The sequence below is a fragment of the Mesoplodon densirostris genome, chromosome 14, assembly GCF_025265405.1.
Source record: "Mesoplodon densirostris isolate mMesDen1 chromosome 14, mMesDen1 primary haplotype, whole genome shotgun sequence".
In the NCBI taxonomy this organism is placed as follows: domain Eukaryota; kingdom Metazoa; phylum Chordata; class Mammalia; order Artiodactyla; family Ziphiidae; genus Mesoplodon; species Mesoplodon densirostris.
In genome coordinates this window covers 30,062,969-30,086,414 of record NC_082674.1, presented here as the reverse complement: position 1 = coordinate 30,086,414, position 23,446 = coordinate 30,062,969, and the positions used below count along the sequence as shown (strand labels likewise).

The following is a 23,446-nucleotide window of genomic DNA, read 5'->3' as shown; positions in this document are numbered from 1 at the left end:
ATATTTTGTTGTATGAGCTTGCTATCATTGTTTCCCACATGCAATAATATATTTTTAAGACATCTTATAATTCAAAAATTCAACAAGGTCTATATCCGATTATAGGTTAATATGACAGTTCAAAATTTTATATTAAAAAATGCTAGTGATATCATTTCTTCTATTTGGCAGATTGCAGAGAGCTAAATGGCACCTTTCCTAGGTGCCATTATGTGTTATGACTTCATGCAACTAAACAAATGTTTGTGGTATAGTTATTCTGTTCAATCACAGTGCTGGATATTATGGAGCCTATCAAGATAAAAGATAAATTCCCTGCCTCTAATGATTTATGCTCTAGAAAAAAGAGATGATGAGCGAATGTCAAATTACTGTAATGTAAGGTAGATCATGATAAGTCCTGAAATAAAGCAACAGAAATGGTAAATGACTCAAAGGAAGAACTGTCATCTTGTTGGGGAGTTATGACAGCCTGGTTTAAACCCTACTTTTTGCTTTCATTATCACCAACTGTAGTCCTTCACCTAGGGAGCTAAATTCCAGTTGCTAGTAAAATGCCCCACCACTACTTGGATAGCTTGTAGCATGAATACAAGATACATTAGCATCCTCAGTAGTCAATGAGAGAGCAGAAACTATCTATTTTTATTCATTTCACAGTCAAATGAATAAAGCTTTATGCTTCTGATTCCTAGTAGTGTTCTAAATTTTATAAGAGCTAGACCTAGTTATTCAAGAATTCATGGTGATTTCTGTTCTCCTCACTCCCCTGCAATTAACTAGACAAACATTTGGGGTTGCTGGCAGTGAACAAGTGACAGAAATATGTGATTATTTTTGTAAGGTATTATTGCAAGAATACTTAGGAAAATATGCTTATGATTCCCAAAGGCATATCTCTAGTCCAGATTCCTTCCTAAGCTCCAACCGTGCCATATTCTGTCTTATTACTAGGCCTTTGTGCCTGCTGTTCTTTTCCTTGGAACACCCTTCCCCTGCCACATCCTCTGCTTAAACCTCCAGGAAGTCTTTTCCTGACCTCCTCAGTCTGGGTTAGGTGCTGGTAATCCTGTACAATCTGTATTTTAACTTTCATCATATTGATTGTAATTGTCCTTTTACTCGAAAGTATCCACCGTAAAACTGTGAGCTCTACAAGGTCAGGCATCATATCCATAGCAGGTGCTCAACAGATGTTTCTTTTTTTTTATCTTTATTGGAGTATAATTGCTTCACAATACTGTGTTAGTTTCTGTTGCACAACAAAGCGAATCAGCCATATGCATATACGTGTCCCTATATCCCCCCCCTCTTGAGCCTCCCTCCCACCCTCCCTATCCCACCCCTCTAGGTCATCGCAAAGCACTGAGCCGATCTCCCTGTGCTCTGCTGCTGCTTCCCACCAGCCACCTGTTTTACATTCGGTAGTGCATGTATGTCGATGCAACTGTCACTTCGCCCCAGCTTCCCCTTCCCACCCCATGTCCTCAAGTCCATTTTTGATGTCTACCTCTTTATTCCTGCCCTGCAACTAGGTTCATCAGTACCATTTTTTTTTTAGGTTCCATATATATGCATTAGCATGCAGTATTTGTTTTTCTCTTTCTTATTTATTTCACTCTGTATGACAGACTCTAGGTCCATCCATCTCACTACAGATAACTCAATTTCGTTTCTTTTTATGGCTGAGTAATATTCCATTGTGTATATGTGCCGCATCTTCTTTATCCATTCATCTGTTGATGGACATTTAGGTTGCTTCCATGTCCGGGCTATTGTAAATAGAGCTGCAGTGAACACTGTGGTACATGACTCTTTTTGAATTATGGTTTTCTCAGGGCATATGCCCAGTAGTGGGATTAATGGGTCATATGGTAGTTCTATTTTTAGTTTTTTAAGAAACCTCCATACTGTTCTCCATAGTGGCTGTATCAATTTACATTCCCACCAACAGTGCAGGAGGGTTCCCTTTTCACCACACCCTTTCCAGCATTTATTGTTTCTAGATTTTTTGATAATGGCCATTCTGACCGGCATGAGGTGATACTTCATTGTAGTTTTGATTTGCATTTCTCTAATAATTAGTGATGTTGAACATCTTTTCATGTGCCTCTTGGCCATCTGTATGTCTTCTTTGGTGAAATGTCTATTTAGGTCTTCCGCCCATTTTTTAACTGGATTGTTTGGTTTTTGATATTGAACTCCATGAGCTGTTTGTATATTTTGGAAATTAATAAATGTCTGTTGTTTCATTTGCAAATATTTTCTCCCAATTTGAGGGTTGTCTTTTTGTTTTGTTTATGGTTTCCTTTGCTGTGCAAAAGCTTTTAAGATGTTTCATAATTGAATAAGTAAAGAAAATAATGCATATGAAGCAGTATAGTATGGTAGTTAAAAACATGAGTTTGCGGGTCAGTAAAATTTGGGTTTGTCTTTACCACTTACTAGTTGTGTAACCTTGGTTTCTTATCTGGAAAATGAGGTTAAAAATAGTACTAATTTCATGGTTTTGTGTGTGTGTGTATGTGTACATTAAATGATATATTTATAAAACGCTTAGTCCAGCACCTAGCACATAGTAATCACACAGTAAGTGTTAGCTTAACAATAATATTATTTATTAGTCTGATCTTCGTGGCTTCTAAACTAAACAAACAAGCAAACAAACAAAACTTTAACCACACTGTACTTTGGGATCCTTTCCCTTTTGAGAGCTTATAAGAAACTAGTGGTGATCCAGAAATAGCTGAAAGCTACTACCAGTTAAGTTTATGTTAACTTTTGGTTTTCTGCTTTATGGAATATACATTTGTGTCATAATCTATTTTCTACTGTGTATAAGACAATTGATTCCTTTCTTGATCTGTATGGGTAAATTCTTTACAATTTCATATTAGCTCTACTAATGCTTCTTTTTATTGATGCAGAAAATTGGAGGTTAATGATATATCACTTCTGTGGTTTATTTAATCTTCTGTTCTTGGTCTGTATGTGTGAGTTGCATGTGCAGTCTTAGTTCCTGAAAACCTGTGACTTTTGTCTTCAATATTGTAATATATTCCTCAGGGGATTAGTTTCTTTAGATTAATGTGATTACAGATGTGATTTCAGAGTCATATAATTTTGAGTTCAACTGATTTAACTAGTTCATTACTATTGTTGAGCAGTAAGTGAGCAAACATGCTTTTTCTGTATTTCTATACCCTTAGGCTATTACATCTAATATCATGGAATTGGGATATTCCTTACTGTATGAATATTCCCAAGGACTGAACTGCCAGAAAGAGCCTATAGAGCAACTATAAAGGTATAGGGAGAGGACGTTCATTGAAACTATGTAAGATCTTTTGATATCACAAGAGGGACATGAACACTAACCAAGAGTACATAAATATTTCCATTAGGGAAAAAGTGATTAAAAGTATTTATTGATAATTATCTTAAGAAATAAATGAATACAACTACAAATAAAATTAAAAATTTTTCTGAAGTATTTAAGAAAAAGGCTTTGTGAAATAAATGTAGTATCATGTTCCCGAAAAGGAAGACTGATAGTATATAATTTTTACTCCCCAATTTAAATTATTTTTTCCATTCAGACTGTTATTGGGATTCTTTTTACTCTGACAATGTTTTTCTAAAGTTTATCTGGGAGAAAAAGTAGTCAAAAGCATTAAGTTAAAAATCTGAAAAATAAGAGAGAAAGGGAAGAGAAAAACTACAATAACTGAAACCAAATACTGCTAAAAACAGTAATAGATCCATGGTACATTTTAGGTACATGCCAAGGGAGGCATGAGAAAAAAAGAGGAATCATTTTTCAGAAATTTGTGTTTAGAAAACTCATTAAGCAGTTGAAGGGCCATAAACATAGACCTCCACTTAATACCTGACACCAAGATAAATTTCAGAGGATTTAAAGGTTACATATGAGCATTCAAATCAAAGGAAAATTAGAATAAAGTAGAATTGAATATTTGTCAAACTTAGAATAGAGAGTGGGTATTTTACTTTCAAAACAATAAAAGGAAACGAAAGGGAAAAGAACAGTTTCCAGATTTGAATATTCCAAGTATAATATTTACATATGTAAGATAATAAAAACAGAAATAAGATGGGGGAAATACTACAACAAGTATTATATAAGGTTAATATCTATTCTGTAAAGAGCTCATATATTTGTAAGAAAAACACTGGTCTCTAAATATTTGGTCAATTGATAAAAAATATATTTCACAAAGATATTAAATTAGTAAACAAGCTTGTGGGAAAATGTTCAAAGTAGTAGTAATAAATAAACATTAGGTATTATGTGCTCAATTAGGGGAAAAGTGTGATTGGTATTTCCATTATAGGTCAGGGTATGGTAAAACCTCATAGAAATAGAGAACAATCAATGATTCCAGGCTTATAAAAGTTAAAAACTGTATCAATTTCTAACTAACACAGATAATATAAAACATATACACTGAGATTTCCCCCCGCCCAAAGAATATATCTCTGTAACCAGCAAATCATTGATTGTTGAACTTTGCTTTAAACTTGGATGTGGGACTTCCCTGGTGGCACAGTGGTTGAGAGTCCGCCTGCTGATGCAGGGGACACGGGTTCGTGCCCTGGTCCGGGAAGATCCCACATGCCGCGGAGTGGCTGGGCCCGTGAGCCATGGCCGCTGAGCCTGCGTGTCCGGAGCCTGTGCTCCGCAACGGGAGAGGCCACAACAGTGAGAGGCCCGCGTACCGCAAAAAACAAAACAAAACAAAACTTGGATGTGACCAAAAGTGGTCACTCTTTGAATTCAGTCCAGTTTCATGACACATCCTGAGGGTGGAGTGGGTGGAGTTTCTTTTGTTGTTGTTGTTGTCTTTAGCTTAAGCCAAAAAGTTAGCTTCCTTTTTTTGAAAATTTGAAATGCTTCCAACATTTATGTTACATTGAGGTTGGTTCTGTTTTACTCCTCCTTCTATCCCTCCAACTGCCTTATACTCAGTAGACATTTGTTAAAAGACACATTCTACCTGCTTTTACTGCTAGAAACATGATACTGCAATTAATCTGTGGTGCTCATTACTTCCTTTGATGAAATAACGTATAGTTAGAGCCACAAAGAAAAAGGAATGAGCGGATAAGCACCAGTATTCTTTTCCATCCTGTGTCATGTATCAGCGCCTTAGTTTTGCCCAGCCTGCTCCCACTAGTTTAGATGGTCAGATATTTAGTTTCTAGAGCTCTTTCTGGAATTGTGCAAAAGGCCAGGTTCTTCTAGAAGACTCTGAAATTCTCTAACTTATTCACTCGGAGAATACCAGTGACCTTCATCCTTATTCCTTGTCAGAATGTAGATTAGGACAATTTTATTGGCAAATACTACAGCCCCAGTATCTAATTTTAACATATAAGATTAAATTAAAACAGTAGGTCTCAACTGGGTTGACACCACCGTCCCACCCCACCCCACCCCCCACGCCCCACCCCTCGCCAGGGAACACTGGGCAGTGGCTGGAGACGTTTTGTTTTTGTTGTCTCAGCTAGCGGGAGAGGAAGTGCTACTGGCATCTAGTGGATAGAGGGCAGGGAGGCTGCTACAGTGCATGGGTGAGCCCACCTGCCCGGCCCACTCCCCATCCCAGCAAAGAATTATCTGGTCCAAAATGCCAGTAGTGCTGAAGTTGAAAAACCCTGAGTTAAACTATATAGAAATAGAATTTATGAGTTTGGAGAAATCGAAAACTTCTGTTAGTAATATTGTAGGGTCTTAGTAAATTAGTGATAATCATTGTCTTCTAGATGTGAATTGTAGCTTGAGAGCTTTAAAATAAGATTTCCAGTTTGGCTTGGGTGTGTTTGTTTTAAGAATATTACACAGTTTCCATTATGAGTATGGATATAGTTAAACAATGGAAGGAAGTTTTTAACCTGTGTATATTAGATTTCTGTATCTTCATATTGGTTTATAAAGCAAACTTAACAACACACGGGATCTCTGCCTTCTAGGAGTTTATAAGCTGAAGGGAGTGTTTTTTATACTGATGAAATCCAAAGAACTGGTAGAACTGGCATTCAGGAGAACAAGAAGGCAGACACTCGGAGCAGTAGGTAGAAGTGGGATTGAGCCAAGCAGAAATTGGCTGATCAGATCTCTGCTAGGAGGCCACTACCAGAGAGTCAGATTACAACGAGCAAATCAAAACTGAGGGAGCATGCCTTGCCCATCTAAGAAGAGAGTGTTCATGCATGGATTCCCAGTGTCAAAATTACATTAGCATTTAATTTAAATCTGTTCTGTTATTCTTTGTTATTGGTATGTATTTTAAAAAGATAATAGTAATCCAAGAGAGAGGTAACAGTGTTTTCAAATCAGACAGATGCAGGTTAAGATTTTGATTCTGTAACTTTCTTATTTTTTGTGATTATAGATCCTTTCTTTTTTTTTTTAATAGATTCTTTCTTCTGTCATTTGACTTCTAATCCTGATTAGTAACTCAAGGGTCATAATACCTACCTCAATGTTAAAATATAAAGCCCTTAATACATCGTCTGGCACATAATTAATACCTTCAAAATAGTTATATTCATGGTTTTAAAATCTCTTGAAATCTGGAAAGATCATTGATCCTGTAGTGTTCTTAAATTTTTAGTAAATACCAAAGCATGTATAGCATCATGCTATACACGTGACAGTAACTTTGCTTTACTCTTGCCCTTTGATTTTAGTACTTAGCATATAACAAACTTAAAAATAGAGTTGAAATATTCACTTAATAGAGGAGTGGGGTTACTTGTTTTAGGAATTTTGAGGAAATTAAATGAGATAGCCTCTGTCAAGTGCTTTGCATAATGCTTGATGCATGGCAACTTTTACACTCAATGAATGTTAGCTTCTTACCTTGCTTTCACATTGCCAAGAGGCTTAGAAATACCACTATAATGCTACTGCTATTGTCTTTGCTGAATGAAGTTAGTAGATGTAATTGGAGTAGGAGAGGAAATTGGCAGACAGCAATTCATTTTAAGCTATAATGATGTTTACTGAAATTGAAATGATTCTAACTAAAGCTGACTGTTTGCTTTTAACTGATTTAAAACATTTGTTTTTAGTTTTGACCATTTACATGACACTAGACCTGAAGGCTCTTTATGTATCCTAATTTAGGAGGATTTTGGTCTATTCTTTGACTGAATACATTGTCTCTGCAGACATGGTGTAATTTTCAGGTCCTGCCAAAATAGAGTGAAAGCCCCAGCTGTATTTTTTGTGTTCTAGAAACCAGTTGTCATTCTCTTTTTTTCCCCCCGTTCTTTCCACTACAGCTGTGTTGCAGTCACTAGGTGACATACTACTCTTTACCCTATCCCTACATTTTTTTGTCTTGGCAAAACAGCGTCAGGCAACCATTAACTAATCTGGAGCCTCAAACTGGAAGAAGGATTTTTTTTTTTTTTTTTGATTCTACTGGGTATTCAGGTTAAGACCTTGACTAGAATAGAAAGTTCCAAGAAGTTTGACTTAAAGATAATCAGAACTAACTGAAAAACAAAGAAAAAATAAAATGAATGTTTTGGATTGTGTCAAAGAAAATGGTATTAAATGAAGCAATTCCCCTGGAATGCCATATTCAGAAAATCCTGTTGGAGATTAGTGATGAGATTCAGAGTCCACATTGAATAATTTTCTCATTGGCTCATCTAGACTTTAGTGCCTTCTATCTGTGTATAGAAACAGAGTCCTTGAAATTCTTCTCTTCAATTAAATACTTTACTAAAAAGTGATGTTAAAGTAATACTTATATTTGTTTCTGAGAAATACTTTAGTGTTAAATTAGTTTACCTTTGCTCAGTAGGCAACAACTTTTTTCAGTAAGTTCCTGTTAGATACTAAGTTCTAGGTGCTGGGCATTCAGTAGGGAACATTGAAAAGAGATTGCCCTTGCCTTCTTGGAGGTTATTTACTATGATCTGGTTTATTATTAGAAAGACTTACTGTGAAGATTTACTTGGCATCAAATGACTTTAGTATTCAACCTTTCAAATTAAGTGAACATAAAAAAAAACCTGTGCTGCTGGAAATGTTCTATATCTTGATCTGCGTGGTGCTTACATGGGGTAGGGGATGTAGAGTTATCTGTCTTCTAATTAACATTAGTGTACTTTACTCATTATACTTCAGTTAAAAATGCTTTTTAAAGTAAATTAAATGTACAGTAAAACTCCAGTGGTGGGACTTCCCTGGTGGCACAGTGGTTAAGAATCCGCCTGCCAATGCAGGGGACAAGGGTTCGATTCCTGGTCCAGGAAGATCCCACATGCCTTGGAGCAACTAAGCCCATGAGCCACAACTACTGAGCCTGCGTGCCACAACTACTGAATCCCATGCACCTAGAACCTGTGCTCCGCAACAAGAGAAGCCACCGCAATGAGAAGCCCGCACACTGCAACAAAGAGTAGCCCCCGCTGGCCACAACTAGAGAAAGGCTGAGTGCAGCAACGAAGATCCAAAGCAGCCAAAAATAAATTAAAAAAAAAAAGTCCAATGGTTTTCCATTGCATTTAGAATAAAACTCATATTCCTTTTTTAAAAGTGTATAATGATAAATGATATGTCAGATAATGTTAAATTCTGAAGCTGTTTTGTTAATATGTAAAAATTGTATTTGACCAAGTAGAATTAAAAAGTTGGAAACTTCCTACCTCATCTAACATATTTTATTGACAGAATTTTAATGGCGTGAACTTTAAACTGTTCACATTAAATAACTCAAAATATAGTGTTGCTTGAAGGAATTTTATTTGCAAGTATTAGAACTTTTTACTTAGGATAAGTATAAGTTAATACCATAAAAAGTAACTTCCACAAAATGGTCATAGAAAGATAAGATGATCTGTTTTTTATACTTGAAACCATCTTTAATGCAAAAGCAAAGACAGACGAGTCTAAAGTGGGCAAAGTGAGCGCATAAGGAAGGGGTGAGCATTTGATAACTTATGAAGTTCTGTTACTTTCCCACATGGACTGGGAACAGACTTCATTTTGCACAGTCAAGAGAAGTCATTGGCACAGTGATGGGGGGGGGGATTTGGAAAGAGGCCAAACTAAAGGCCTCTTTTGCTTCTGCCCTGCTAGCTCTTTTACTGTTTCTTTCATTTCCTCTTCTTTTAATCAAGGCTGAAATAGGCTAGGGAAGGAAATATAGGCATGTCTAGTTTTCAGAAGGTTATCACCTTACTTCCACATTTTCCAGTCCCTCTATATTCTTGACCCCTTTTTTCCCCAGAGCAGTGCTTCTCAACTTCAGCACTGTCGACATTTTGGGCCAGAGAATTCTTTGTTCTGTGTAGTGTTCATTGTAGTATGTTTAGTAGCATCCCTGGCCTGTACCTACCAGATATCAGTACCACAAGTTGTAACAACCGGAAGTGTCTCAAGACGTAGCCACGTATCTTCTGGAGGGCAAAATCACCCCAATTGAGAACTACTGCCCTAGAGGAATAAGCTAAATAAATAGCCAGTGACAATTGCTGAGAGTTACTAAGCTTGTTACCACCTCTGCTGCTTTTCTAATCTTGGTCCCTATTACAAGCAGCTTTTTTTCCCTTCTCATGAGAAAAGGGTACTTAGAAAGCATTATACCATTTTATTAGGTAAGACTTGTATTCTGGAATGATTAATAGAAAGGAGCCCATTGAAAATAGAAATTCACAATGTAATCAAGAATTGATTTTCGTTAGTTTGGTAGCATATTTCTTCCTCTTAAAAAATTATACAACTGAAAGGGGAAAAAAAGTTCTCCTTTGTTCTTTATTGTGCTGGAGGCTGGCTTAGGAAAACAAGCCATTATCTTGAAAAAGCTCTCTTTTTCTGTATAGGGTATTTTACTGGCATCAGATCATTTTGAGAAATTCAACATATATACGGCTAAATATACAGGGATTTTGTTTGTGGTTTTTTTTTGTTTTTTGTTTTTTTTTTGGCGGTATGTGGGCCTCTCACTGCTGTGGCCTCTCCCGTTGCGGAGCACAGGCTCCGGACACGCAGGCTCAACGGCCATGGCTCACGGGCCAAGCCGCTCCGCGGCATGTGGGATCCTCCCAGACCGGGGCACGAACCCGTGTCCCCTGCATCGGCAGGCGGACTCTCAACCACTGCGCCACCAGGGAAGCCCTGTTTGTGTTTTTTGATATGTTGTTCAGGCCTTATTAAGGATCTCCCACACAAAGAGAAACATTCTGAGGAATGGTTGGATTTGGTGTTTTAAAGATCATCAGTCCATGAAACAGGCAAATATGAATAGCCAATTTACAGAAAATATAGCTGTCTCTTAAGCATGTGAAAAATGCTCAACTTCACTTCTTATTAAAACTATACTGAAATACATTTTTTACCTAAAGTCAACAAGTTCGATAATATACTTGCCGTGGACTGAACTGTGCTCCTCTTCCTTCTCAATTCATATTTTGAAACCTTAACCCTCAGTGTGACTATATTTGGAAATAGGACTTTTAGGAGGTAGTTAAGGTTAAATGAGATCGTAAGGATGAGGTCCTAATCCAGTAGGATTGGTGGCTTTATAGGAAGAGAGGAAGAGAGAAAGAGATCTCTCTCCCCCTCCATGAGCATACTCCGAGGAAAGGTCATCTGAGCACACAGTGAGAAGACTGCTGTCTGCAAGCCAGGAAGAGGGCTCTCAACTAGAATTTGACCATACTGGTACCCTGATGTTCAACTCCAGCCTCCAGCAATATAAGAAAATAAATTTCTGTTTTAAGCTGCTCAGCTATGGTATTTTGTTATGCAGCCTGACCTGACTAGTACAATACTGTAAAACAGTATGTAGAAGAAACAGACTTTTTTTTTTTTTTTTGAGGGGTGGTACTCGGGCCTCTCACTGTTGTGGCCTCTGCCGTTGCGGAGCACAGGCTCTGGACGCACAGGCTCAGTGGCCATGGCTCACGTGCCTAGCCGCTCCATGGCATGCGGGATCTTCCCAGACCGGGGCACAAACCCATGTCCCCTGCATTGGCAGGCGGACTCTCAACCACTGTGCCACCAGGGAAGCCCCCCCCTTTTTTTTTAGTATAGTTGATTTATAATGTTGTGTTAGTTTCAGGTATACAGCATAGTGATTTGGTTATACATATACATGTATGTATCTATATTTCTTTTTTAAAATTCTTTTCATTGTAGTTTATTATAAGGTATTGAATATAGTTCCCTGTGCTATACAGTAAATCCCTATTGTTCATCTATTTTATATATGGTAGTGTGCATCTGTTAATCCCATACTCCCAATTTATCCCTCCCCCGTTCCCCTTTGATAACGAACGGTAAGTTTGTTTTCTGTGTCTGTGAGTCTTTCTGTTTTGTAAATAAGTTCATTTGTATTATTTTTTAGATTCCACGTATAAGTGATTATATATTGTCTTTCTCTGTCTGACTTTCTTTGGTTAGTCCATCCATGTTGCTGCAAATGGTATTATTTCATTCCTTTTTATGGCTGACTAATATTCCATTCTGTCTGTCTATCTATCTACCAACCACATCTTCTTTATCCATTCATCTGTTGATAGACACTTAGGTAGCTTCCATGTCTTGGCTTTTTTTTTTTTTTAATTTTATTGGAGTATAGTTGATTTACAGTGTTGTGTTTCAGGTGTACAGCAAAGTGATTCAGTTATACATCTATATATATATTCATTCTTTTCCAGATTCTTTCTCATATAAGTTATTACAGAATATTGAGTAGAGTTCCCTGTGCTATACAGTAGGTTTGGCTGTTGTAAATAGTGCTGCTGTGAACATTGGGCTGCATGTATCTTTTTGAATTAGAGCTTTGTTTTTTCCACATACATGCCCAGGAGTGGGGTTGCTGGATCATATAGTAACTCTGTTTTTAGTTTTATAGGAACCTCCGTAGTGGCTGCACCAATTTACATTCCCACCAGCAATGTAGGAGAGTTCCTTTTCTCCACACCCTCTCTAGCATTATTATTTGTAGACTTTTTGATGATGGCCATTCTGACCAGTGTGAGGTGATACCGCACTGTAGTTTTGATTTGCATTGCTCTAATAATTAGCAATGTTGAGCATCTTTTCATGTACCTGTTGGGCATCTATATGTCTGCTTTGAAGAAATGTCTATTTAGGTCTTCTCATTTCTTTTTTTTTTTTTTTTAATTTATTTATTTTTGGCTGTTTTGGGTCTTCATTTCTGGGCAAGGGCTTTCTCTAGTTGCGGCGAGCGGGGGCCACTCTTCATCGCGGTGCGTGGGCCTCTCACTATCACGGCCTCTCTTGTTGCAGCGCATAGGCTCCAGACACACAGGTTCAGTAGTTGTGGCCCACGGGCCCAGTTGCTCCGCGGCATGTGGGATCCTCCCAGACAAGGGCTTGAACCCGTGTCCCCTGCGTTGGCAGGCAGACTCTCAACCACTGCGCCACCAGGGAAGCCCTTCTCCCCATTTCTTGATTGGGTTGTTTGTTTTTTTGATATTGAGTTGTTTGAGCTGTTTGTATATTTTGTACATTAAGCCCTTGTCCGTCCCTTCGTTTGCAAATACTTTCTCCCATTTCATAGGTGGTCTGTTGTTTTGTTGATGGTTTCCTTTGCTATGCAAAAGCTTTTAAGTTTGATTAGGTCCTATTTTTTGTTTTTATTTCTATTGCTTTGGTAGATGACTTAAGAAAACGTTACAATTTATGTCAGAGAATGTTTTGCCTGTCTTCTAGGATTTTTATGGTGTAATGTCTTATATTTAAGTCTTTAAGCCGTTTTGAGTTTATTTTTGTGTGTGGTGTGAGGGAGTGCTCTAACTGTATTGATTTACATGCCGCTGTCCAGTTTTCCCAGCACCACTTGCTGTAGACGCTGTCATCTTCTCCGTTGTATATTCTTGCCTCCTTTGTCAAAGATTAATTGATCATAGGTTTATTTCTGGGCTCTCTATTCTGTTCCACTGATTCATGTGTTTGTTTTTGTGCCAATACCATCCTGTTTTGATTACTGTAGCTTTGTCCTATTGCCTGAAATCTGGAAGGATTATGTCTCCAACTTTGTTCTTTCTCCTCAGGATTACTTTGGCAATTCTGGGTCTTTTGCGGTTCCATATAAATTTTAAGATTATTTGTTCTAGTTCTGTGAAAAATGTCATGGGTTATTTGATAGGGGTTGCATTAAATCTGTAGATTGCTTTGGGTATTATGGACATTTTAACTATATTAATTCTTCCAATCTAAGAGCATGGGATATTTTTCCATTTCCCTGAATCAACTTCAGTTTCATATAGTTTTAAGTTCTCAGCAGATAAGTCTTTCACCTCCTTGGTTAGGGTTATTCCTAGGTGGTTTTTTGTTTTTTGTTTGTTTGTTTGTTTTGATGCAGGTTTTGGTTTTTTTTTTTTGCTTTGATGGCTGGCCTTTTTTTTTTTTTTGATGCAATTTGAAACGGGGTTTTGTTTTCGCGTTCTGATACCTCATTGTTAGTGTAAAGAAATATAACAGATTTCTGTATATTAATCTTGTATCCTGCTACCTTGCTGCATTTACATATCAGTTCTACTAGTTTTTGTGTGGAGTCTTTAGGGTGTTCTATATAAAGTATCATGTCATCTCCATATAATGACAGTTTTACCTCTTCCCTTCTGATTTGGGTACCTTTTATTTTTCTTGTCTGATTGCTGTGGCTAGGACTTCCAGTGCTGTGTTGAATAGAAGTGGTGAGAGTGGGTATCCTTGTCTTGTTCCAGGTTTTAGTGAGAAGGCTGTCAGCTTTTCATCATTTAGTATTACGTTGGCTGTGAGTTTGTCAAAAATGGCTTGTATTTTGTTGAAATATGTTCCCTCTATACCCACTTTGGCAAGAGTTTTTGTCATAAATGTATGTGGAATTTTATCAGATGCTTTTTCTGCATTTATTGAGATGATCATGTGGTTTTTGTCTCTTCTTTGGTGATGTGCTGTATCACATTGATAGATTTGAAGCATCCTTGTGACCCTGGAATGAATCCAGCTTGATCATGGTGTATGATCCTTTTTCTGTGTTGTTGGATTCCGTTTGCTAATATTTTGTTGAGGATTTTTGCATCTATGTTCATCAAAGATATTGGCCTGTAATTTTCTTTTTTGGTAGTGTCTTTGTCTGGTTTTGGTATCAGGGTGATGATGGCTTCATAGAATGACTTTGGGAGTGTTCCCACGTCTTCAGTCTTTTGGAAGAGTTTGAGAAGGATCGGTATAACTTCTTTGTATGTTTAGTAGAATTCCCTGGTGAAGCCATCTGGTTCTGGACTTTTGTTTGCAGGGAGTTTTTAAAATTATAGATTCCATTTCACTTCTAGTGATCAGTTTGTTCAAATTATGTTTCTTCTTGATTCAGTTTTGGCAGGCTGTATGATTCTAGAAACTTGTCCATTACTTATAGGTTGTCCATTTTTCTGGCATATAAGTGTCCATAATATTTTCTTATGGTAGTTTGTATTTCTGTGGTATTGGTTGTTATTTCTCCTCTTTCATTTCTTATTTTGCTTATTTGGGTCCTCTCTTCTTGGTGAGCTTGGCCAGAGGTTTGTCAGTTTTGTTATCCTTTCAAAAAACTAGCTCTTCGTTTTATTGATTGCTGTATTGTTTTGTTTTAACCTCTATTTATTTATTGCCCCTCTGATCTTTATTACTTCCTTCTGCTGACCTTAGGTTTTCTTTGTTCTTCTTTTTCTAGTTCTTTTAGGTGGAAGACTAGGTTGTTAATTGGGATTTTTCTTGTTCTTTGAGGAAGGCCTGTATCGGTATGAACTTCCCTCTGCTTTTGCTGCATCCCATAGATATTATATGGTTGTGTTTTCATTGTTGTTTTTTTTTTTTTTTTTTTTTTTTGCGGTACGTGGGCCTCTCACTGTTGTGGCCTCTCCCGTTGCAGAGCACAGGCTCCGGACACACAGGCTCAGTGGCCATGGCTCACGGGCCCAGCCACTCTGCAGCATGTGGGATCTTCCCAGACCGGGGCACGAACCCGTGTCCCCTGCATCGGCAGGCAGACTCTCAACCACTGCGCCACCAGGGAAGCCCATTGTTGTTTTTCTTGAAGTATTTTTTTTTATTTCCTCTTTGATTTCATCGTTGATCCATTGGTTTTTTAGTAGCATGTTGTTTAGTCTCCATTTCAACGATTACATGTAGACTAAACAACATGCTACTAAAAAACCAATGGGTCAACGATGAAATCAAAGAGGAAATTAAAAAAATGCCTTGAGACAAAGAACAGTGAACAACCACAAAGAGAAACAAACAAAAAAATGGATTCTTAATATATTACTTTTGGAGGTATAAATTGGTATATCCTCTGTAAAGAGCATTTGGGCAATGTCTAAAAATGTCAAATGTGCATGTTCTTTAACCTAGCAAATCTGCTTCTAGGAAATATCCTACTCATATACCCAAAAGATGGAAAAAAATGTGTATATAAGATTATACAGTGGGTATTGTTTGTAATAACAAGATTCAAAATAGTAGCTTCAATTCATGTGGCACTCAGAACATATCAGGAGTTCTAAGCTGTTTACATATATTCACTTATTTAATTTTCATGACAACCTTACAAAGTAGGTACTATTTTACAAATGGAGAAACTGAAGTTAAATAAGCCAAGGTTGGGCCTCCCTGGTGGCGCAGGTGGTTGAGAGTCCGCCTGCCGATGCAGGGGATACGGGTTCGTGCCCCGGTCTGGGAGGATCCCATATGCCGCGGAGCGGCTGGGCCCGTGAGCCATGGCCGCTGAGCCTGCGCGTCCGGAGCCTGTGCTCCGCAACGGGGGAGGCCACAACAGTGAGAGGCCCGCATACCGCAAAAAAAAAAAAAAAAAAAAAAAAAATAAGCCAAGGTTGTGTAGTTAGTAAGTGAAATGGATCAGGATTTGAACTCAAGATTGTTTGGCTTTAGTTTTACTCCTTAACCCATATCCCATCAGTAGGGAACTGGTAAAATAAAACCATGCAGCTGTTAAAAAAAAAAAAAGAATAAAAACATTCTCTGTATATTGTTATGGAATGATCTCTAAAATATATTGCTAAGTGGAAAAGAAAACAAGACACAACACTGTTTATAGTATGCCACCATTTATGTAAAATGAGGAAAAGATATGTCCATGTCTACTATCTAGGTATAAAATAAGTTCAGAAGGATACTGAGAAAACTGGCAATATTGTTGACTATGGCAGAGATCACTGGGCAACTAGGGCATAGATTTTGAACTCTACTCTTGTACCTTTTTGAAAAAAATAAATTTATTTATTTATTTTTGGCTGTGTTGAGTCTTTGTTGCTGCATGAGGGCTTCCTCTAGTTGGCGGCGAGCGGGGGCTACTCTTTGTTGCAGTACGTGGGCTTCTCATTGCTGTGGCTTCTCCTGTTAGAGAGCACGGTCTCTAGGTGCGTGGGCTTCAGTAGTTGTGGCTTGCGGGCTCTAGAGCGCAGGCTCAGTAGTTGTGGCGCGCGGGCTTAGTTGCTCTGTGGCATGTGGGATCTTCCCGGACCAGGGATTAAACCCTTGTCCCCTGCTTTAGCAGGCGGGTTCTTAATCATGTGGCACCAGGGAAGTCCCTCTACTCTTGTACTTTTAAAATTTTGAACCATGTGAATAAATTGCATACTAAAAAATAAATAAAATTATATTCTAAGAGTATATATTATATCCCAAAGTATAAAATAATTATCCATGAGTCCATATATATATATATAAACTACATTTGGATGAATAAATAAATGGTAAGAAATAGAAAAATCTCCTATACAGAAGAATTCCAAATAATTTATATAGATACTCTGCCTTGAAGGACAGGGAACATAAATTGTCATTTCTTAAGTGTGGGATGTGCATAGTGACTTACTTCTAAAGAGTATGGTATTGATGGGAGGGGGACATAGCTTTCCAGTGGAGAAACCTGACAAACATGACCTCAGCCAGATCATCAAGGTCTACATCAATGGTTATAAATGATGTTGACGGTAGGTACGCTTGATATGATGATATGTTGAGAATGGCACCTTACCTCTGAGGTCTTCTTCCCCCAAACCCGTAACTCCAGTCTAATAATGAGAAAAACATGTGAAAAATTCCGATAATGAGGCATCTGATGAAACACCTAAATAGTAGTACTCCTCAAAACAGTCAGGGTCCTCAAAACGCTGCAAAGTCAGAGAAACTGTCACGGCCAAAAGGGGCCTAAGAAGATACGACGATTAAAGGAAATGTGGTATCCTAAATGGGATCCTGGGACAAGAAAAAGACATTGGGTAAAAACTAAGGACTTCAGTTAATGATAATGTATCAATATTAGTTCATTAAGTATAACAAATGTACCATAGTGAGAATGTTAATAATAAGGGAAGTTGGGTGTGGAGTATATGGAAACTCACTGTACTATTGTCTCAATTCTTCTATAACTCAAACTATTAAAAGTCTATTTTTTAAAAGAGTATATATAATAAATACACTGAATAATATAAAAGTAAATTTAAAATTCAGATGTCCATGTCCTGTTCCCCAGAGCTTAACCATAAACCTGGGAAGAGAGCCTTAGCATCTTTTGTTTTAAGCATTCTAGATACTTTCCCTAAGCATCTTTGCTGTAGATATCTTTGCTGCAGTCATTTTTGTCACAAACATTCAAGTCTACAGTACTACATGATTGTGGTCAGTTGAATCTGGGTGCAGAACTGCAGAACAGAGGCCACCTGTCAAGTTATACATGGATTTTTGATTGCATAGGGGTCAGCACTCCTAGTGCACACATTGTTCTACCGTACACAGTTTTTTGCTTATTCATTCCTCTTCTCGTTCAGCATTGCACTTTTTCATTAAAATTTCTTCCTTCATTAAGAGAGGTATCAGTTTCCAAATACTAGGATGCATATTTGTAACTGAGCTTTGTATTGTGTTGTGAAAGCCTTCTACGTTGTTGTTTGTATCACATGTCTGTTGGTAGACATTGCAAAATTGTATGAGAAATGTGGGATCAACTCTGCACCTTTAAGGCCCTCGGCCTCTTTCTCCTCCAATGTGTAGTGTATTTTAAAATAAGAAACCAACTCTTGGGGCAAATCATCCTCATTCGTCAGCTCAATAAGGCAATCAATAATGTTGCTAACTAGAAGAAATGCTAGTCTGTCATACAGAGTGAAGTAAGTCAGAAAGAGAAAAACAAATACCATATGCTAACACATATATGGAATCTAAAGGGGGAAAAAAAGGTCATGAAGAACCTAGGGTCAAGACGGGAAGAACGACACAGACCTACTAGAGAATGGACTTGAGGATATGGGGAGGGGGAAGGTAAGCTGTGACAAAGTGAGCGAGTGGCATGGACATATATACACTACCAAACGTAAAATAGATAGCTAGTGGGAAGCAGCCGCATAGCACAGGGAGATCAGCTCGGTGCGTTGTGACCACCTAGAGGGGTGGGATAGGGAGGGTGGGAGGGAAGGAGATGCAAGAGGGAAGAGATATGGGAACATATGTATATGTATAACTGATTCACTTTGTTATAAAGCAGAAACTAACACACCATTGTAAAGCAATTATACTCCAGTAAAGGTGTTAAAAAAAAAAAAAGAAAGAAATGCTAATGAACTTTGAAACCAAACTGTCAACCAGTTATTTTATCTTTGATGGCAAAATTGCCTTATGGCCAAAAAATGCTTGCTGCAAAGATGTCTATGGTAAAGATGCTTAGGGTGGAAATACCAGATGTGATTTTAAGCTCCATAGATGATTCCCGTGTGTGACCAAAGGTGAGACATTGTCTTAGGAAATGGTTCTCTTGCTTGAAAACCAATTTGTGAATTTTTAAAAATCATGAACAGTCAATCCCTATATATTCAAATAATTATTAACAGGCTTTTATTTTTCGGTTTTTTGTGGGTTTTTTGCTCAGTACAATTGTTTAGGTTTTTTTAAAATGTGTGTTTATGTTTTATTTCCTTGTTTTCTTCTTTTTAAATGTTTAATATACTCATGCCTCAAGATTCATAATATTTTTAAAGGTTGGCCACAGTGTTTCCTGATGTTCAGTGACAATATTTAATATTCTCTCCAGCTTTTCTTCAGGCCACATTTTCTTTTACTTCATTTTGTGGGGACCCTTGTTTTCAGAGAATTCCTAAATATCCTGCTAAACACACCTGTAGATCATAATTATGAATAGCAGAAATCTCTTTTTCACAGGCTAGTTATTACATTTCCTCCCCCTTGGAATTCTGTAATTTCCCAATTATATAGATGAATATTGTGTGTAAACATTTGCTAGAAAGTTACTTTATTCCTTATCATCACTGAAGACTTTCCAGCTTGGTACACAAATGCTTATTTTAAATAAATATTCTTAATACTCCCTATAATTCTTTTTGTTTGCTCTTTAGTCTCTTAATAATGCTAATATGACTTCATTGGGTCATGTGTTTATCAAGATTATTTTATATATTTTTTTTCTAAGACATAAATTTTTTATTTTAATATTTTTCCTCTCTCACTGATGTGTTTATTTAGTTATTTAGTTATGGGGACTTTTAGTTTGGTCAAAACAGTATAAGTGATCCATATAATTTACCAGAGGTAGTTTCTAGAGGGAAGTGTTCCTTGTTGTCTTGCTTTCCATCTTCTTACTGTAAAATCCAGACCCTGATACCTCTTTGCTGACCGATAGCTTCTGCCTTCTATTTAGGAGCTTGCTCTGTCTCTTCTTGTTCCAGTTCCTGCTACACAGTGCTGTCAGCATTATCCCTTTAAAATACAGATTTGATCATGTTACTGCCTTGCTCTGGAACCCCTTGTCTCTCCCCCTTTGGATATAGAATAATATAAACCACTAGTGTTTATTGATCATAGTGCTGAGTTTTTTATAAACATCAAGTAATTTAATTTTGATAAGAACCATTTAAAGTTAATATTCCTGTTGATCGTTGAGAGGTTAAGCAGTTTATGTAAGGTGCTGTAGTTGGTAGGTTGCAAAGCTTGAACCCAGCTCTGTTGATTCCAAACTTCTCTGTTTGTATGGTCCCTGTTGGGCTCCTGTGTACTTTTTTGCCTTCTTTCTACCCACCCCCTTCATTCTCCAATCGTAGGGGTCCACTGACTTACCTTCTCTCATTTACCTTGTACTTTCTCAGTGATGACCCTTTCACTTTCACTTTCTGCCCATGGAAACCTTGCTTCTCTTTTTATGATTCTGCTCAAATATCACTGTTGAAGTGATTGTCTACATTCCCAGTTAAAGTTTTTATTCCCTCTTCTAGAATTTTATTTTTTATTCTTGGCATTTCTCTTATCATGTTATATATTTGTTTTATTTCTCTTTCTACTAGATTGTAAGCCCCTGGAAGGCAAAGACTGACTGTCTTACCTTTACAAACCATAGGGCCTTACACTTAGAGGACGTGAATTTTTTAAAAAGTGAATTTTTTAAATGAGTTTTATTCATACAAATATTTTGTTAGAGATTTTATAAGGATGGAATGTGAAATCCTTTTTATTAATCCTTAAGAATTATTGCAGCTAAGTTATGAGGATGTTTTATTCCCCATTAGATGTTTTCTAATTTAATAATAACTAAATCAAATTTAATAATATTTCAATTTTAAATTAAAATTTAATGAAAATAATTTTTGATTCTATATTTTTACTCTTTTTAATGGAAAATTTTTAAGCTGTTAGAGATATGTTTAAAGCATATTATGAGGTTTTATAAATATTGGTAACTCAAATAATTGAAAAGAGAATGAGCATTATAAAAATTCTAAATATTTCTGCAGTTCTTCATTATTTACTCAGTAGGTTTTTAAAAATGCAAATAAACTTTAAAATTTCTAATTAAGTCATTATTTTCAATTCTTAAAAATTTGACTTTTTCCCCCCAAATTGAGACTTTTTTAGAGATACATGTAAGAATTTTTAATGGGAAAATTAAGGTCACAAAATAAGATGAAGCTAGGTTGGTATCTGCACCTAAAACATATGCCATAAGATCCTAGACTGATGTTAGAATTAGGCTACAAATTAGGCTTGGCCTTTTGCAGTGGGCAAAGTAAACAAGAAACCATGATTATTTACATGATCGAATTGTTGATATTATAAAACCAACCAGAGAAATTTCTTTTATGGGTCCTCACAAAGAAGGGCTACTATATGAAGTAGGTGAACCATACTCAGCAACATCCCTGCAAAAATGCGTTTACAGTTTAGTGTGACAGATATATATCAGGCCATTCAGTGCAGGACAGTGACATACTGTATAGTTCATTAAAGGATATTCTGTGAAGAGTCAAAATAAATCAGTGAGAGTATACAGTTTTGAAATCAACTAAAGAAATTAGAACTGTCTGGAGCAGCATTTCGCAAGGTACTGATAGTTTAGAAAATGGTCTTTTTAAAAATTGTTTTAAAAATTAAAGTTATTTTGTAAGGCAAGTACTTAAAGTTGTCTCTTAAACAACTTTATTAACTATAAAACATTTTAGACTCACACCTTCATATTTCAGTCCTTGGTATACTACTCCCCAAAGCGTCTCAGTAATGTAGTCACAAAATGTAGAAGCCTTGAAATATTTACACAAAGAGCATATGTCAACAGATCTGTAAGTCCTCCTGCTCTGGGCAAAGATTTTTTGAAAAGAAAGCTACCATAAAGAATCATGTATTTGTAATTACAGTGAGTATATTAAAGAAAATATTAGATAAATGCTAGGAACTATAGGTCCATTTGGCAGAAATGTAGGCATTGGTACTCCTGTGACTGTAGTTTGGGAATTATTGATCTTCTACCAGCACTATTCAATAGAATTTACTGTGATGATGGAAGTGTTCTATATCTCCACTGTCCAAAATGGTAGCCAGTAGCTAAGGTGGTGATTGAGCACATGGAATGTGGCTAGAGTGACTGAGGAACTAAACTTTTAATTTTATTTAACTTTAATTAAATTTAAATAACTGCATGTGGCTGGTAGCTAACCGTATGGGAAGCTCAGTTGTAGAAGACAGGAAAGACTGCTTACCTTTTAGGCTTTGTAAGAGAAGCACTAAGTTCAAGATTGTATTCTCCATCAGTAACTGAATAAAGAAATTCTGTACTTCTAAGAGACACAGGTTTTAAGATAATCAACGATTATTTATATTGCTTACTTTTATATTTTTGAACTTGAGAATTAACCAGGATGCTTGAGCACATGGTTGATCTTTTTGGATATTAATAGAATTGTTAGCAAATAGTGTTAGGCTAAAAACTACATTTAAAATTATTTTATAAGGTTGAGACATTTACTTATAAAAATAGAAAGCTGTAGGTATACTGATGTAGGACTATTTTCCTGCAGTTTCCAGAGTGTGGATTCTTTGGCATGTATGACAAAATTCTTCTCTTTCGCCATGACATGAACTCAGAAAATATTTTGCAGCTGATTACCTCAGCAGATGAAATACATGAAGGAGACCTAGTAGAAGTTGTTCTTTCAGGTAAGTAAATAGTCTATTTTGTTGCCTTTCTTTTCAACGAGCCTTATTTTTTGCATTTAACTAAATGCTGTGTTCAATTATACTTTGTACTACAGTTGCTTACTTCTTTCATCTATAATAATGGTTACTATGTGATTTTTACTTTCAGGAAGGTTATATCACAGATGAGAAAGTAGGAAAATAAGCCCTGAATTACTTAGTTGAGTGTTACTAAGCTAAGGGAATTATCAATTGAACCAGAAGAGGAATATGTTCATCTTTTGAGTCAAAGAAATAAAACAATTACACTGAAATTCTGGTCCCTTTCCCCATTTCTGTGAAGAGCATAGAAGAGAATTAGGGTTCAGAAAAGAAAATGAGAAAAAAAGGAGAAATAATGAAGATGTGGAAGAGGAAACTGCAATACTGTTTGATTCCATGACTTAAATAATGCTCCTTCTCCTTTTGTTCTCTGTGGACATTTTCTTATTTTTTCCTTTCCTCTCTCACCCATTCTTGCCATCCATTGTTCTTTAGCTCCTGCTATTATCTCATCCAACAAATGGGCAGGATTGTTAGTGAGAAGTGTAAAGGAACAAAGAATGTATATAGTAGGCCTGCAAAACTTCTTGTTTGGCAGCAAAGGAAAGAGGGAGGAAGAGAGAAGGGGAGGGAGGAGAGGAAAGAAATGGAAGAGAAAGAAAGGAAGAAAAGCCAGTCAAGAGTCCAGAGTCCTGCCACCATTTTTTTTCCTCTTCCCAAATTCATATTTGCAGCCTGTTCTTGAGATCCTCTCTGACCATCACCTTTCCTTATTAGTCTCTTATCCTTCCCATTCATCTTCTCTACCACAACCCCAAATTCTATACACATTGCAATCCTTGTCTTTCTTTTCACTCCAGAGGGGCTTCACTCCCAGTCCTCCCTGGAGGTCATGCTCACATCTATTCCTCTCTTGCCCTGGACCCTACATCAGGC

The 23,446-nt window shown here is 36.9% G+C and overlaps 1 protein-coding gene across 3 annotated transcripts in view; it reads left to right on the top strand.

The window, feature by feature from the left end:
* Positions 1–23,446, top strand: part of PRKD3 (protein kinase D3) — an 85,433-nt gene that overhangs the window by 23,480 nt on the left and 38,507 nt on the right. For all 3 annotated transcript variants that reach the window (XM_060118008.1, XM_060118006.1, XM_060118007.1), the window contains one exon: positions 22,351–22,489. In XM_060118008.1, coding sequence (XP_059973991.1) covers positions 22,375–22,489 — 115 coding nt within the window. In that variant the 5' untranslated portion in view covers positions 22,351–22,374. The remainder of the gene's footprint in view (positions 1–22,350; positions 22,490–23,446) is intronic.